Consider the following 18,785-nt stretch of genomic DNA (forward strand, 5'->3'; position numbering starts at 1 on the left):
TAGTATCTTGACCACGTCGGTACCCTGTTTTTAGCGCCAATATTTGTTATTATTATAATAAGTTATTAGATCGGAAATTTATGACCTTATACTATATATATAATAACCTCAGAATGTGTAAGGGGCACATCGCATATAAAGCTGTATATCTTTTTTTTTGACGCCAGCATGCCAAAATATTTTAATCATGCTATTTATGTCCGTAGGTACATACTATAAATGAGTCACCGTGCGATTTTTTCCGATTCTTATTATAATTGGGTTCTGCATAGCACTGCTTTTCCGGAGCCAGTCGTTACGGTAAAGACTCAGTGGATACTTTGCTTTGACAAAAACAAAAATATCCCTAGTAGTGAATTTCCATAAATGTCGCTTTTTGTTGTTGGGCGGCCTTGGAGCTCAGGTCTCACTGAGTTTCGGGGCCGCTTGCCATGTATATACTTTTTTGTTTGCATTTGAGACTCGTCTGTACTTTTTGAAATCGAACTACGTACTCGGTTATTATCCCTCAGAATTCTAGCAGACGAATTGTGGTGAACCCTAAAAAATCACATAATTCGAGTGCTTTACGAATATGAGTTTAATTTCATACCTACACTGGTAGAGGGAGCTCGCTATGTAAGCTTTGTGTTTGGTGAGGGTTCTACTGTTGAAACCGCCGCAAGCCATTGCTTTAAAGGTTCCGGCAAGGATACCTTGAAGTCCAGGATTACGTTTCGTGGAAAACCCTTTGCAGAGGTAAATAATAAAAAGTTGAAAGTATTGCTGAATTTCAACCCATCGCAGAGTGCACGGGTGTTAGCACATAGGTTTGGTGTGTATGAAAATAACATTATTGTTTACGGCAATAAATAAAGCAAAACTGGACAAATAACTGTCGCATAATCAGAAATGATGATGAAGATCAGAAGTAGCGACGTAGCGATGTCTGCTTCGTTTTTCTTTTTCGGGATAACAGTGACCCATTCTCGCACAGCATTGCGATCTACGATGCAAAACATATTCATTCACTATAATCATCGAAGAGAATCACATCAGTGCGTAAAGATCACTGAGCCAATTGGACATCATACTAAAACAAATTTACGGCCGTAAACGCTTATGGTGCCTGTTCGATTGCTTAATGCAGATATTATCCTTTACAGCTTCATGAGTCCTGGCTCGTTGATTATAGCTGGTGTGTGCTGTTAACAATTAGAAAAGCTGGGGAAAAAATTCTACATTATTCCGCAGCCAAGATTAGTAAAGAGAGCAAAACCAGTGTTATTTTCCGACAACGCTCGACTTCGTATTACAAAAATCACGGTGGCAAAAATGCACGAGATACACTTGTGGGCTTTCTGTCACACGCTGTGTCAGCCAGACCTCGCTTCCATTGATTACAATTTTTCTTTACCATATTTTGATTCAAAATGAATAAACCAGGACGGTGAGAGGTCGGAATTTGCTCTGTCACGTTCTGTATTGGCGGGCCGACGATAAATGTGGAAAGGCAATGTGGAACTCTGATATATAAAGCAGTTTTTAGGGACATATTTTGGCTACCTAATACCTGTACGCATTGGGGAAAGGAGCATGAACCGGCGCTTAGGTAGGCGAGCTGCCCATCGACTAACAATGTCGTATAAACAAGCCGTCTTTCCAAGCCATCCTGGTATTTCACGTGGGTCTGCAAATGAAACTGAGCGCACGCAGAAATCGTCGTGGTAGCACAACAATCTCACCTAAACGTAGAGGTATTCATGAGAAAGCTGTTAAATAGATAAGAGCCTTTCTCTCAAGTCAAACGTCTAAGATCCTTGGGTGATCTTCTGGTCACGTTAGGTCCTTCATGGCAGACGATGACGCCGCTGCCCCTTCTTTGTCTCTACATCCATAATACCAGTGTCCTGTTGGTCTTCTGCCTTATCGGGCCTACCCAGCCTTAATAAGGTCATTTTGTTTTTGCCAACAGGGTACACGAAGTATCTATACATTGACGGGCTGTATATTTATATTTTTCTTTCGTCGAGCCTTCGCCGATTGCGTTATTAAATTTGCTATTATCAGTTCAGTAGTTCAGGGAGTGGGGGGTACAGAAGAGATCAAAAGATTGAGTTGCAGTGCGGTTTTGCACACCTCAATCGCATTGACTTCTGGCGATAATACGACGATATAAGCCAGTTAGGTGTTTTAATTGCGTTACATTTCGACTCACTTTACTGACAGGTATTCGGCCCTTAATCGAGTACCTCTCGTCGCCTTTTTGGGCGGGCGTAGCGGAGCGCTACCGCAAAGGCAAACTAATTCTACTATGCTCATTGGCGTCCTGGTTGCTCTTTACGATGTCGTTCAGCGTAGTCCAGCCCCCGGCGGCGTCCTGCATCATCTTCAACGCGACGCACCACCTACTCTATCCCGCCCACACAAAGGTGCTCGATATGGCCGAGACGGAAGCCGTCAATATACGACCTAAACGACAATACAGTCACTTACCGATCTTATCCGCCGCCGACATCTTTTCAACTACCCCAACGATTGCCACCTCAGACAACACTGTATTGCCGACAGCGGCACAGGCATCAAGACTAATTATCGCAGAAAAGACGCTGACAACATCAGATGCTAAGCTACAAACAGCAGCAACTAAGTCATCGAAATTAAATTCCAATGAATCCAAACCGAGTTTCTCGACAATTTCACGATCAGCCCCTACTGCCACTACCACCATCATAATCACCGCTACCTCAACCTCAGATAACACAATAAATCGCAAGCAACGTCCTAATAATCTCCATAACACAGTTACGGAAACATCCGCTGTACAAACTTCAGTCAACGACGACAACGAACAACAACAACAACTTTTACTACCTGATAGCACCGCCAAGCACTGGCAGTCCGACAAGCTCGATGTTGAGGCGTTGATGGTGAGTTAAATTACTTTTTCTTTATTGCTTGTAGTATTAAACGGATGTATTTAGACAACGCGTCGTGTGACGTATACACGTTATTTATTACACGCCGCCGACAGATTGCCTATTTACTGCCTAGCAATGGACTTCGGGCAGATCTGCTCCATTATTTAATAGTAACATGAACAGTCTTTTGACGCTGTACACTGAAACACGTTATCGTCCGTCGTGGGCATATTTATATTTACTGTGCAGATGATTAGCAAGTTATCACTCAAGAACACTTATTAAAACAATATAGGCTTCTTAATTTAGTATAGGATAGGCCAGAGGTACCGGGTAGAGCTGGACCGGCAATCGGTTTTCAGTTAGGTATTTAGCCCACGAAACGCCTTTCAGTAGAAAAAAGAGATAATAACTATGTCAATTCTGATAACTTGCTATCCTGTCAAGCGGTGCCTATTCTTATCATTCTAGTCTCTCCCAGGCTACTACACTTCATCCCTCGCTAAAATCCATAAGAGTAAACAATTGCTATAGTTGATGTGATTTTTGACTGCTCGAGGCCGTTTCGTGTGAGCCCTTACCTAACAAATACAATGCGTACCCTAGACGAGAAAGCGCTCCATATACTTTCTTGTAAAATAAAATGCTATTTTTAAATTTGCATGCTCCTCAAGAGATTGTAGTGACCAAGGAAAGACATTTGAATACAATGAACGATTTAGCGAAAGTCTATCTATACATTTATTTAAAATGTACTCTTCTGATGTTCAGCGCCTACCTGTTTTTACCCATTTAATTAAATGCTTGCTATTGAAGTTTATGCTTTGCCTAGCTATGGCTACTTAAGTTAAGCTTTGATTGCATTCAAGTTTGCGCGACTGAGACGCCCTCCCCTTCAACAGAAGGGATATCCTTTAAACAGTTTAACCCAACCTGTCGCTGCGTTGACTAAACGTGCATTCTGTCTTGCACGCAATCGCTTCTAGAGAAAACCTCATTGTCAAGCAGCACTTTGCTATTATCTATCTCAAAGATGAAACAAATTGTTCGAAACACCCCATAGCGTGCTTAGGACCAGTTCAGCAGACAGCCGTCATTCGGCTTCTTTTCTCCCACCATCGTCTTGTTTTTGTCTGCTCAGTAACAGTGTCTATACTGCGTTTAGACAGCAAAAGACAAACAGAACTCCCATTTCGCACTCAAGAAAGGCTGCTAAGGCCACCAATGCAAATTAGCCGTCGTCTGCAATTTTTTAAAGCGTTACTTCTTCCGGAGGCTTTGACTTTCCGTCGAGAATAGCTTACCCAGCTTTTTGGAGGGCTCGACCATTCTACCACTAAGACCCTGAGCTGTTGAGTTGAATTATACGTTGTACTTCAACTCATACATGGAAGTTCCTACTCTTAAAGCCTTCTTTATCTTCACTTCTCACTATATGTAATTATGTATTGATCTCGACTCTCTGTTGTATATAAAACAATCTAAGGAGCTGTCGTTGAGCGAAATTCGCTCTTTTTCTTGCCGAAATGCTCCATTGAATTGGGTTCATTAAGCCGAACGGTCAATTAAGATTGTTCGCGAGCTTTTCCCTTGCAACGATACAAACCGTTATCTCACACGTTACAGTCATCTTTGCTATCACTATTGGACTCCTCAAACTGCATTTGGCTGAAAAAGGAAGCAAGGTACCATTACATTTTACCATTGTTTGCCGCAGGATTCCTTGCAAAACGCTGAAGAAAGATTCTGCGTGCACTGTTTGCATGATTAGATGCATGGTTCCTAACTCCAAAACATGATAGAGGGTCTTACTCCCGTTCGAGAGCCAAGGAGCTCTGCCGTCCGCAGTCGGATTCTGTCCTCGCGCGAACTGAGGCAGGCACAGATAAGCATCGGTTTTAAAAACAGCTGCCCACCAATCTGAACCAGGTGGTTTAAAGAGCTGCTGGGAGAAAAGAAGAAGTTTACCTGCTTCTCGTCGCGATGAGCGGGCCGAGAAGTGAGTTCTACTTGGAAACGCTATTTTCGCCCGAATCGCTGTTTTACGGCATAAACTAGGCATCCTGCAAGAGCAGGAAGCGCTGCAGGAAGTAGCAGCGGGAGTCAGGAAAGTGCCAGACAGGCAGGTAGTTAAACTAATATTGTTAAATCATCAAGGTGATTCAAGCACCTTGAAGGCCACGGTTAATAATCAACAAGGCTTATTTAACCATGTAGCACATATACGACTGTCAGATGGTATGCGCTTGACTGGTGGATTTGACAAGGCCTATTGTCCACATTTGTCACGTTCATCCTTGTTAGCGCCGTAGCAAACTGGCTGCAACTGAGAGCTGATAGCTGTGGGCTGCTTATCTGATAACATAACTATGGCTAGCGCCCTTTCAACGCCAACGACCGAACCTTTTCTTCATAAGACGGAATTATGTAATAGTACCCGTGTCTTCACAGGATGTTTAAGGAACTTTTAATGGAATGACATGGGGTTGTGCGCTAGCTTTAGATTTTTAAATATGCTCTTTTTACTTACTGCGTGCAATTTAGCTTCGTTAATATCATCTAGCTTTATCAACATGCAGCTTATTGGAGATCTTACTTAGGCCCACTAATGTTGGCTAGATTTTCTTAGATAAGTAGCTCACAAAATTAGTTAGATTAGCTAATGTTCGGCGCTGCTTCATTGTATATTTCGGTGCTACAAACCATTCCAATTTTAAATGGATTTTGCCAATAGATGTAGTACTATTTTATATTAAATTTGCCCGAGAGCCTGTATCCTAACTCATTGCTGTATATCTGATTCGAAGTATAGGAATAAGGCAGGAATATAGGAACGGTTTTATGTAATCTAGATTTGTTTATCGCGGAAATCAATGATGTGAGCCTTATCGGCATAATCGATACTCACTGCTAAGTTTTAACACTATAGTATATAAAATAGAATATAGTAACATAATAGATCGATTTGAATTGATGAACATTCTTATTTTAAATATGTTGATTAAAAACTTTATAGTAAATAAATCACGTTAATGCACGTGTGCAGGCAGAAGGTGTTGTGGCAAGCGTTAACCTATAAATATTTATATACTTATAGAAAGAGTTGAACAGAAGAATCGTTAGAAATCTGAGTACAACTTGGCGGCACAGGGGAATGAAGACCGCGATCACTGAAAATTACTTTTCGCTGGTTCATTATACCACGTTTGACAATTTAATCCTATGAATTGATTGTTCCAAACAAGGAGCTCTGTAAGAAAGAGTTAATTACGTGCGTAATTATTTCTTCTTATTGCTCTGATTACAGGACCCCCCTGTTTTCAACGGCGATTTCGTTGGAGCAGCGGTATCAAAGCGAGCAGGTCCCCCTCAGCATTGGAATCACAGGCGGCCAGGTCCTCCTCCCCCACAAGGGGCGCGCATTTCACCACACAATCGGCGTCGGCCCACTCAAATACTACCCCCCAATTACGTGATCGGCAAGTCTCCAAACACGGTTGAGTATACGGTCAATTACGACAAGCAGAAACACGAGGCGTACGTGTCTCCGCCATTCTCGTCCGTTGTCTACAAGTTGGATGATGTTGAAGCCGCCTTCTTTCTCATGATTCTACTCGTTATACTTGGAGAGTTCTTTTCGTCACCAGCGATCACGCTGGCTGATTCGGTGAGTGCTCGATGAGTGAGAAGGGATATGCCGTAGCAACGTCTGTAGTTAATTGAGCGTGGAGATAATACTTACCTCCGTAATAGGTTGAAAGCGTAAGACTAACATCACTTCATTTGACTCAGTCATAGTAAACTGGCGTGTCCTATCATTGTCAGACGTATCTCCTTCCAAAAACGAGCCTCAAGTTTGAATAAATAACTAGAAACATCTCAGTGTCACTATTTGCGTTCGCTGTGACTGCGTTACGTATATGTCCGTCTAGGATTTCTATTTGAGTATAGTAGTAATTAGCGGTACAGGGGCACATTTCAGTATGTGTCACATGTGACAATCATATTTGCTCTATTGCTATCTATGAGATAGAACGGCGTCTCTCGTAGGGCTCGACATTATTTAATTAGATGGCAACGCTGTGTATATAATCAAATGGCTATAGAAATAAATGGGGCGGAATTGACGATGGTCGTAATGTTTACAGTCCTTGACACCTGACCCGACTGTCATGGCGGTGACATTCGAAATCAGGCTACCTACCGAAATAATGAAACCGGGTAGGAGGAGGTTGTGTCGACAATCGTTTCTTCTGCATACGAAACGTCTAACGGATATTTTGATTACAATAATTATTATTAGGGATCTTCTACCAAAGTAACAATGGCTATCAAAATGCGTAGAACCTTTATCTAATTGGTTTTGGTGCGTTCCGATTCTCAGTTGCAGTACAATAAAACTTAGAGACAGAAAGCTACTATTGTTGTGTATATTCAACTAAAGAATTTAAAAATAAAGATAAAAAACTATACTTATTCGTTCATTAATGAAATCAATTAAACTATCAGGGGTAGCTAGTCTATTAACTACGATGATCCACTTTGGTGTTGCGACTTCAACAGACGCAACCGTAATGGGTTGCGTGATGTTGTCAGATTAAGTGGTTTTCTGTTTAAATTGAAGTCTGAGAAGATGCCATTGTACCGTGTTGTTTACTGGGCATCCACACTCTGAAATGACGACGGTAATCTGATGATAAACTGCCCTATATATATATCAAAGCAATACTATATACAAGACTGTATGGTCTCTAACAGGGTAACATTTGGATTTAAAGCGATTGTTTACTGCCAGTCTTGACAGCAACGAAAGCCGGCCTGCGAAAAGACCTTACAGTGTCGCACAATTATAATAGAACTATAATTAAAGTGGCGATCGTCCCTAGCAGCAGTGGTATCAATTGAATTCTATACCTGTATAAAAAGGATGGTTATAATTATTTAACGCGGTTATTAGGATCGAGCCGATTTCCTTTATTTTTATTCAACATGCAAATAAATTGTATCATATACCAAAATACTAAGTACGCCTAAACGTTTATCGATCATTTACGCACGCTGCCTTAGACAACTCTTCTCAGCTTCTTCCTTTAATCAAGGTGCCCATAAGCATGACGCGACATACGGCCGTTCCGTCAACTTCGAACATATGCAGGATCCCGCCGGAGGATCGAACCGTTATTACATAAATAGACTGAACATCGAACTAAAACGAGGTGCGCGAAATGCCAGGGAAAGTTGCAACTTAGATATTACTAAAGACCTCACGGACATTGGACTGACTATGTTTCAGTCGCAGTTAGAGCTTCAGGTCTAATTAGCGTGCATCTATCTGACGCGCCGCGGAAACGAAATATACCGTTATTTATTTCTGCGTGTAATAACGCAAGAGATAGATAAAAAAAAAAAAAAAATAAAAAAAGAGAGAAAAACAGGTTAAAATGGTAAAGGAACCAAATTCAGGTTTCGAGTTTTTCTAATACAATCTAAATATTAGTTTTTTAAAGCGTTCGTGAAGGCGAGTAGCTCTTGACAGTGTCTAATAGTAAGCATTTAAAGCAGTGCAGCATAGCCAGTATTTTGTTTGCTTAATTCTCCTTCTTTACGATTTTACTTGTCCAGATTGATTTTTGTACAACGATGATATTTTCACCTACATTCATGGTTTATGGTGCAGTGCATCAATGATGCTAATAGTTCACTCCCTTCCACAAACCTGTAGAAAACGCAAAGTGTCATGATGCCCGACACGGACAGCAGCTCAGCTTCACGTAAAAAAGTGTATTTTTTACCGATGCTTTCGTGTGACGTATTTTTGGCACGATTCAATTCTTCTAACAAATCATGTAGAGGACAATTTTTCGAGGTTTAGTTAATTTTACGTTATACTTATTACAATCATCTGGATACCGTCATCGCCTATAGCTAGCTGACTTTAGTTCTGTTATGTACACAGTAACCGGCATGGATCTAATTTTGCGCTCTTTTAAACCAGTTGATATAGCCTAGAGTAGGATAAACACACATTTTTCTGGACTATTTAGATAAAATTGGTTGTCTAGCTTTAAAGTGGGTGGCTGTATTAGGTTGCATCAGTTTACCCGAGCTCCTCTTTTGCCTGATAAGATTAGCTTTAATTGCGCAATATTACTAATTCTCGCCATATTGCGCATATTCGTACAGTTGACGAAGAAAGAAGAACGCCATACAAGATAGACATCTTGGACCGGCCACATTTTCAAACTGGACGAACTCCGCGTAACTAAGCAATTTTCAATCCTGCTCGGCGAATCATTAATTTATATCTATTTAAACTTCCTCACTCCGTCACCGGCGGGCCTATAAAACTCCGTTTGACGCATCATTTGTATGAAAACGCTACCGCTATCATATTTAATTCAGGTGCGCCTGGCATTCAAATAGTTTTCCTTCAGTAAATGCCATAATGAAGGAATTCACAGCCCTAACAGATGCAGAATCAGAAAGATCACGCTTAGCCCGCTCACTTCAAAGGCATTTTATAATCATGACACCGTATATTTTCGCAGTAGCTCGATATGAATCAATACGCTTTGTAAAATGTAAAACTTAATCACCTGTTGCTTTCATCCGATGCGTCGAACAAAGATACGGTCGTGGAAACGATTGAGTTCACTGGCGATGGACTGATCCATTTGGCTATGCTTTTTTTTTTCTATTCTATGACCTCTTGGTCGCGCTTTAATTTTTGCTTTACTCTTGACAGCCGGCTGCTTCTACTTGGCAGTTGGCTCAGTTCTCAGGGGCAGTCTTCTTTCCAAGGGCAGTCTTTGCCCCGCAAGTCATCTAGCACCGTTCAAGGAAGTGGGAATGGGGCGGGGCGGGGCCATCGACTTCTGTTCCCCACCCTGGTTTTAGCCCCAAGTACGAAGCGTGGCTTATATGCTTCTGCCTGAGATATATGTATATTCTATTTAATTGGTTTGCTTTAGTTTAGTTTAATTGCCCAAATTATGTTGTCATTTTCGTTGGTACGGCACGTAATTGGGCCTACTTCATTTTTGGGACTGTACATAAGAATTTTCACATTGTTTGTAATTTTTCCATTTGCTAAAGGTGTAATTCATGAAAGTCATATTTATTTCATAGTAGCACCATTGACCACGATTACAGCTTTGATTCTGGACATAATCCATCGATTCTTCTTCAATCCACAATTCAATTTTTCATTCATCATAGCAACCGTGAGTTATCTTCTATTGTTAGATGTGAACCCCAAAAAGTACCTGTTACTAAAATATGCTGCATACAAGATATTCTAGCGGAACTGAGTTTCACCTTAATAGCAGGCCAAGAGTCCGAACAACGCCAAAACGCTCGAAACGGTCACGGCCAAAAAATCCAAAGGATTCAAAACGGCAAAAAATACGAAAAAAAAAAGTTAACATTGTTCTTAAAGGTTATTTGGATTATCCAATTGACAAGTGATATTTTCCTTTCCAAAATGGTCGTTCATTTCAATGTCGAAAATGCAAGTGCATCGAAAGTGTGTATTGATGAGTTTTCGACCTTTCGATTTGCCTCTTCTCCATATTTGTTAAGCTGAGTAGAAACTGGCAATAACGCAGACCGTCAATTTCGGGCAGGGAGACAAGAAGAAGATTCTTGATCTTGATGGGATGCAAATAGATTGAATGATATGAAGAATCTGCGCTTAGATCTCAAAAACAACATACTGCCTTCTAACAGGACAAATTTGTTGATTTGCTCGGGCAAAAACCAAATGTTTTTTCCAGCGCCAAAAATATTACGAACGCCTGCCTGTTACGACAAATAAGGCGTCGGAGTTTATTCTAATTCAGCTGTCGTACCCTAGATAAAGCTTGTTTATTGATTGAAATCAGTAAGGGGGCCCTTTTTTCAATTTTTTTTTGGAAAGAAAAGCTAGCAGCTACTATTAATTATGAGTTTAAATATATATCGTCTCATTTATGGTTACAAAGAGAGCGTAAAAGCCTCCTCTAGGTACGAAACCGGTCGCAGGCATGCTACGTTTAGACTGGGGCAGCAGCGGCTTGCACCAATGGAGATACCTCCTTCGTAATAACAATACCAAACATAGCACTCAAAACATTTAGCTTAGGCCACAGACGATTTTTCTGACTGTATAAAAACGAACCTGGTGCCTCGAAAATCAAGCAAACCTACGATGGAATATACACTTACTATATAATACCGATTGTGCGATGTAGGGAGCCTATCAATATATTTGATAGATAAACCCTGCTCTTATTCTATTCGATGTCGGAGAGTGGTCAACGATTGACTTACCTATGAGATAACCTATTGTTAACACGATAGCTTTGGATGAATGTTAGCTTAAGACATTCGGCTGACCTTCCTAAAGTGCCAGCACCCTCTGCGATGGCCTTTCAAAGAACGAATAGGCCAAGCAACTCTTCCAGGTCTTAATCAGAGCCACAGCCACAAGACCAACGACACTGGCAGGCGCTTCGTCGCCTCATGATTGACACACGGTAAAGTGACTCGCAATTCTTTTGTGCTGCAGGCATGTACAGATGTGTGTGCCTATGCGTAGTCCTATCGTGATTTTTGCGATTGTACGCGCTTATTTACCTGTTAGCTATGTTTCAATAATATAAAAATATAATAGAAGTACGGAAGGGAGCTTAATTCAAATAGTTGCAGGATGGACAAATGTTTTCTCAAAAACGAAATATCGTACCGTGATTTTTAGCCGGGTTCGTAGTAAATTGTACGACAGTATGAGATCCCTTTTTATCAGGAACTGCGAATATAAGAGACATACCAGATATAGGCGTGGTACGCCCACTGTTGACATAGGCTTTAGGTTTCTGGCGATAAATCACTTGTGGCTATCCGGTATGCGTACATCTTATATCATTCCATTTCTCCATACGCAGTGCATGCGAACTCCTTGTTCTAATGTATAGGGACAACAATCGATCACAGTTGGTTTCTCGAGGCGACCTTGTCGCTCACTGGTCATTTAACGAAATGGTTTTTTTTCTGAATTGGTTGGTTTATCTCGGAGCTGGACCATTTTTGTCGGTTAGGGCTAATTTCGTCAAGTGATCAGCGCCACATGTCAGCAACAGTGCTGCAGATCGTGTGCATTCAATGACGCGTCTCAGTATGCAGCAGCCCCTGCATGTTCCTTTCGCATTAACATGCGCCAAAGTTGTTCCTTTGTTTTGCGGACAGCTACTGAACTATGCCCTTTGGCATTCTGAGTTGTAATTGAGGTAATTGTGTTACCGTATGTATGTTATTTTCTATGGCGTGTCCTCGGAAATCAGGCTGCACTTCCATACGAGCCCATAGCGAGTTGGGACCGACGGCCGGTATTATCTTATTTCAAGAATTGGTTATCCTGAGATCCTATCAGTTGCTCATCACATGCGGTAGCATAGGTGTGCTATGCGGTATCCAGTGTTTTCGAAAATACGTTCGTTTCATAATACAAATTATTCAATACTCCTAAAAGGACTTTGCCTATTCTTTTAAGGCTGACATTTGCAAGGTAAATTTTAATCAAGCTCTGTTGTGTACCTTCAAGAACAGGTTCTCAGAAAGCTTAGTTACCTTTGAAACGTTACCATTCCTACAAATGCGTTCATTCCACCGATTGATACTGTTAAAGAATATGTGAATAGATCTTTCGGTAGGAAGGTATGTGTGTATCCACGCCGGCGCGTTTGTCTGACCAGGCCTACATATTTGTGTGGTTTTGATCGTACTGTCTTGTAGGAACATCATAAAAGATATCTTTTTCCATCATAGCATAATAAAAATAGCATTTTTAAAAACTAATAGACTACGCTAACAGCTAATTGCTCTACATAGTACTTCATGGTATAATAAAATATCATATATATATATATATATGTGTCTTGTAGGGTGTTTGTCTCATTTTTCTGACGTAAAAGCCAACGAAAACCCGGTTAGCTCTAAACTGATTTAGACTACGGTTATCGGCACTGTGTTATTAAGACACAAAAAATTGTGCTTGGTTATTGCACTGGCTGTTATCACTAGTCGATACACGTACGAACCGATGTTCGCGCTCCTTATGTCCTACCTTAGCATTAGACTGTTAGAACCTATTCAAAGCACTTAGTTATAAAATTATCGATCACTCAAGAGGCACACAACAGATATTGGGTTGTTGTATTGACCGTTCTTAAGCCAACACTGAAGTTAGTATTTTTTCTTATATTATGAAATAATAGTTTTCAAGTGAAGCCGCGTCATTTTAATCGACGATTTTCTATATTTTTTTCTGGCAACACAATGATCTTGAATGAATAAAATGAAATGAATACCATTAAGAGAATTCTGCAAAGGCCGAAACGAATAATAATCTGATGGCACAGGATCCGGAAATTTCTTATTAAAGTTCTCTGAATTTTTGAATAGTTAATGTGTGATGGTGGAAGACGTCGCTTGTTCTCTAAGTCTTGCCATTTTTGTTCGATCGGTTGTTGTTACCTTGTTGGTTATTGACAGCCGAGGTCCGGATCAATCGTTTTGCCAAACGGTAACAATCATAACGTAGGATTCCTTTCCAGATTCACTAAATACATTGCATCTCATTCCTTTTCGTCAGTCTGGGCTTTGCTAAAGATTGTAAAGTTTTTTTTTTTTTTTTTTATTTCTTTAATTGTCACATTATAGTTGTATGCGATTTACTCTTCATCATTTGTAGTTGCCCGCGCTAAAAACCTCTCGATCTCGTTGGGTCGCTGGAGAGTCTCGTAGATGCAAATACGAGCGAATAAACTCTTTGGCATCAGCTCGTGTGGCACCCAAATATCGAGCTCTTCTATAGACGCCTCTTTTTCAGACGTTTTTATGTTGTCCGGTGGTAGATGTTTAGTTCGTTAGCGATGCAATGGTCATCAACCAATCAATTTTTCCTAATTCCATAAACTTTTTTCGTAATTGATCGACCACTACGAGAAGCATTTTTCACATGGGAACTTCCGGACCGAAAGCGATAGAGCCATTTTTTGGGCTGTTTTTTCCGATCAACCATTTTGCCTATTAACGGCCCAAATTTTATATGCGTCTGGGGAGTATTTCTGCCTGTATCGTCATAAAACAGACTATAGTGAAATTTTACCCATTCTTCAGTGTGTTCTATTTTGAATCCGAATAAAACCATTTCAACAATTTTAGTAGATCTGCTACTGTCAAATCCTAGCGACGGCAACACAACCTATTTTATCCGAGATATGTGATTTTAAAATCATAGAGCTAGAATAACGGTCAATACCTTTCTAATAACTTTACACAGTGAGATATAAGATAAATGTACAGTACAAGAAACGAACTATTTTATTATATCTCATTCTACAAGCCAGTACCAAAACTTAAGCTTATGGTTTTGTTTTTTAATGCCTGGCTGTCGTCATTCAATATCTGGGACACTGTCCTATTAAAATAAGTTTAAGACGCTATTGTTTCAGAAGCTACAATTTTAAAACATCATATATCATCCAAGCAAGAGGAATTAAATAAAGTGTGTCTAGGCTGTTATGAAGTCATAGACAGGCGTTGTAGCCTAGGTTCGAACGCACGCATGGACACGACAATACGAAACGTAAAATCCGACGCATCGAGGCCGATAAAGAATACCTAACCTAAATAATGAAAGCACATTATAGCAGCTCAAGAATCGTACTATATAAACGCTTCTTGCTGGACTTAATGGCAAAAAAAGAATCACACTCGCCTAATTCAGCTGTTATGAAGTTATTACAAACGTGAGTATCACATTCATAGGGAGCTGCTTCGTAGCCGACGAAATTATCGTTCCGACTTGAGGTGGGCAGTAGCTATGTTCGATTAAGCATGGGGCCCTATGATGGCAAAAAGCCCCAGTGTTCACCGTTGCTTCGATCTCATCGCTTCGGTGAATAATCATGGCCATATAAACAATAAGTACAGTAAACGATATCAATGTGAGAGAAAAGACTGGAGAAAATAGCAACCCTTGTAGATTACGTGTCTACACGTTACCGATAGCAGTACTCTAATTAAAATTGCCCAGATCATAATGCTTGTGTATTTTCATTCCATGTTGATAACTACCACCGGGTGGTGGACATCCTTGGTCCTATGTCCTTACTTTGTTTGCTTTGTTCTTCACTTACCTTGTCTATATTAAGGCCAACTTTATCCCAGCTACTAACTGCATGCTTATTCAGCTCCGTCTCGTTTTCGAATGCCTGTGTTATCTCAGTGCCCGTTGAAAAGTGTCAGTTCGCACCTTTCCAGATGCAAGTCTGTTCGTTTGTATCTGGTAGGTTTTTAGTTAGAGCAGCCTTTACGTCTATCTAAGCTTTTTTTTGTTACCCCTTGGCGTGGAAATTAAAAAAGTGAGTAGACTCACACCCCGCATTGATTTCGCACGTTCTAATGCAATGACGACACCTGCGCGCCCTCGATCGCAGATTTCACGGTGATAGAAGAAGAAGCGAAGCCACTGTGACCACACGATCGTAACAATCTCGTTTTCTGCCCATTGCGCATAATTTCGAATACTGTAATCGTTGTAGTTCACGTTGCCAGATACATAGATGTGCCTATAAAGATAAGACAGTCTATACGTATAAGCACGTTTTTTTTTCCGCTATCTACTATACTGACTGAATATCAGCAACCAGGGGCTATGATTATTATACACAGACAGCCTCAAAATACAGAGACACAGACAGCCTTTCGTTTTTATTTATATATAAATCATATTTAAGCTGTAAAATAATCCACTTAAAATCTTCCCCTACCGTACATGTTCAAAATTATTACTATTCTATAATGATGAACTATAGATTGACGAATTTCCATATATGTTTTCTTTGGCCTTGTGGGGCATATTCCTGCCCAACTGTAGCTTTTAGATCTTCCAATGTTGTTGGTTTTTTACTGTAGACTTTACCAGCAAAGCGTGCCCGCCAGCAAAGCCCACTAGCATTAGGTATAAGGAACGGGAATTCTATAGGTGAGAATTCTATGAGGTTTGTTTTTCAGCTTATCTGTTTGGAAGATTCTTATAAAACGATACATTCCTATATTACGATGATAGTTTGCAGCTCTAGCGACAAAATCATTTTTACCAAAGTCTCATTTGGTTAAACAGATTCTTCCAGAATCATACAATTAACTAATGCACCACATTAACTTCTTCTAAAGTTACCTAATACGTTAATAGTTTCTCAATAGCTGCAGTTATGCTAGCCCTTTACGCTATTCGGTTTAATCGTTTTAAACAATCTTTTCCGAAAGCTGTGTATTCTGACTATTGTGTATCCTTCTAAGTACCATTTATTAAATGAATTGTTTCCTTTTAGTCCAAATCATCTTCAGTTGGAATGAAGCTTTTCCAGCTGGAACGTTTTATCAGCTATTGAGGCTTGACTTGCTTACTACTTGTAACTACTAATAATTGACTCATTCACTTTGAAGATGTTTCGTTACAACGTTCCTCTTGTCCCTTGTCTCTCGAAACGAACATTCGAAATAGTCCTATCGTTTGAAACTTGTATTTTATCCGAGTGATTGTAAATCGCGTCGGTAGATCTGTTTGAAGCTTGCTTTGATATTGTCTTTGCACATTGCTCTACTTTTATATTCAAACATCTTTATTGTATAATTTGTATTTTATAATAAACTTGTATGTAAAGGAAGAAGAAAAAAAGTGATGGAATATTGTTTTGAGGCATCCTGTATGTAAGGTCGAAGTAAGTCTATGAACAGGCTCATTCACTCTGAGGTGCGAACAGGGGGAATTTATTTCGTGTAGTAAACGTTTTATCTCTAGTTTTTCATGGGGAGGAATAAACAAAATAACAGTAATTTGATTGACATTGTAACGAGTTGGCATAATATAGGTTAAACAATAATTGATACATCATCGCGTGTACTTTGTTGCCAACTAATAAGATAGTTAATGATTAACGTTTAGGATAACAAAATTTATAATAACAAATATTTTTTGTTAGTATATTATGTTTGTAAATTTTTAACAAGTACGTGCTAGCTTGAAGATAGTGATGGTCGACAGTTTGAAAGCCTCACCATCTTGTTGTATTTCCAAACGTAACATGTCGATGACCTCTGATCTGCCTAATAATTATATCGCAAAAAACTTCAGATCGCTATAATAATTTAACTATCTCGGTATGTGTTTTACAGCAGTTAGCTGTTACAGATGTGACGTTTCGCATAAGTAAGCATTCGCCGCCATGTTATCGTTTAGCGAGACACAATCATCTTTGAACTCGATTAAATCTATTTGTAAAAACAACCAATGCACCATATTCAACGGCCTCGTATCTCTTGGACAATGCTTTCTCAGCAGAGCAGATTTTCGCACTTGCCTTCTATCGACATGGCTGAAGTGATCGATTTTTCACCCTTCCATTTCCACCACCGCGTCCCATTTGTCCCCATCCTTTCTCAGCTATATATTGGGACGCGCAATGTTCATTCTACAGTATCCATTCTGTTCTGACCTTCGTCAACTTCTTTCCGCTTCCGTATCTTCGGCATTTGCCGTCTGTTTTTCTCTTTTGTGTGCTTGTCCCAAGCAAATTAGCAACCGAGGTCAAAGAAAATTTTCATCTTGAGTAGCACAAGGCGACAAACTAAGCCTGTTTAGGCGGGATTAGGCTTGACAAAAAGACTTTTATGTCCAACATTATTAAACGGATATGTATGATAATAGTTGTATTCCAGCCATGGTGAGCCAGCCAGTTCGTACACCTGAAGTGGATAGTGGTGACGCCTGCTAGAGGTACTTGTTCAAGTATCTACCTCATTCTGCTATATATACAGTTTTTCGTTATTTACTTCTTGGAAGGTCAGCTATCATAGCTTGCCCTCACTTCCTTTCAGTAATATCTGGCATAAATTAAAGATATTTAGTGTAGAAGAAAAGTACCTCCCTTTAACTAAGTAAACTCATATGCTGCCTCGACGTAATTTAGAATTTGAACGAAGAATTTCTACTGTCTTATATATCGAGTTAGATATGCTAGGTATCGCTTTTTAGCCATAAACCTGCTCCGTTTGGACATAATGAGGAAGGGGACGATTTAGTGCTGACAAGTAATCGGAACATTTACTCAGGATTGCCGTAGCAATGCTTGTATCGATTTTTCGACGTTTAACTCCAATGACCTTAGCTACGTACTCCACAATCCAAACGGTATGCGATACTGACTTGCTTTCGTAGCTTCTTGCAGTTCTAAACTCGTTTATCAAACATTTCGCTATACGTATAAGCGCATTAGGAGCGGGCTGAACGAGTGAGCAAAAATGAATGGCTGAAGTATATCGATCGCCATGTATTGTACATGTGTGAGATAAATCAGCGAATTATCTCGCACACCAGAGGACTTCATGGCGTGAGCTACTTGAAAAATAAGGACTTTGCCAGATCTGTCGTTGCTGAGCCTATGCAATTCATTTTCAGGTGACGCTTACCTATCTCGCCGACCGACCTGACGACTATGGACGTCAAAGGATGTTCGGTTCTATTGGATGGGCAGTGGCGATGCTTTTCCTGGGTATCGCCCTCGATCGCTCGACATCGTTTCCGAATCATCCATGTATAAAGCCTTCCGACCGTGAACGGAACTATACTGTGTGCTTTGTGACATTCAGCTGCCTGATGGGATGCGCGTTTATCGTCGCTACCCAGTTTCGATTTGATTACGATTACGACGAAGCTGCACAAGCAGGTACGTCCTAAATTTTGAACAAGAAATAAGGTACCTTTGCATGTTTTACGCAAACGAAATGCACGAACCCCCTTACGCATGAAGTATAGGGAACATCTTATTGTAGCAAACACCG

General features: G+C 40.2%; 1 protein-coding gene and 1 long non-coding RNA gene across 3 annotated transcripts in view; one reads left to right on the forward strand and one right to left on the reverse strand.

The window, feature by feature from the left end:
- Positions 1 to 18,785, forward strand: part of jef (major facilitator superfamily domain-containing protein 6 jef) — a 36,295-nt gene that overhangs the window by 5,952 nt on the left and 11,558 nt on the right. For both annotated transcript variants that reach the window (XR_015312199.1, XM_022838108.2), the window contains exons 3-5: positions 2,209 to 2,909; positions 6,208 to 6,567; positions 18,403 to 18,670. Coding sequence is in view for 1 of the 2 variants with exons in the window: in XM_022838108.2 (XP_022693843.1) it covers positions 2,209 to 2,909; positions 6,208 to 6,567; positions 18,403 to 18,670 (1,329 nt within the window). In the remaining variant the exon portion in view is untranslated. The remainder of the gene's footprint in view (positions 1 to 2,208; positions 2,910 to 6,207; positions 6,568 to 18,402; positions 18,671 to 18,785) is intronic.
- On the reverse strand, positions 14,239 to 18,496 carry LOC147753101 (uncharacterized). Its single transcript, XR_015312200.1, has 2 exons — positions 18,414 to 18,496; positions 14,239 to 15,511 (listed from the first exon to the last, which is right to left on the reverse strand). It is a non-coding gene; the product is annotated as an uncharacterized LOC147753101 (long non-coding RNA).

This window comes from Varroa jacobsoni, unplaced genomic scaffold (genome assembly GCF_002532875.2).
Source record: "Varroa jacobsoni isolate VJ856 unplaced genomic scaffold, vjacob_1.0 scaffold_745, whole genome shotgun sequence".
Classification (NCBI taxonomy): Eukaryota; Metazoa; Arthropoda; class Arachnida; order Mesostigmata; family Varroidae; genus Varroa; species Varroa jacobsoni.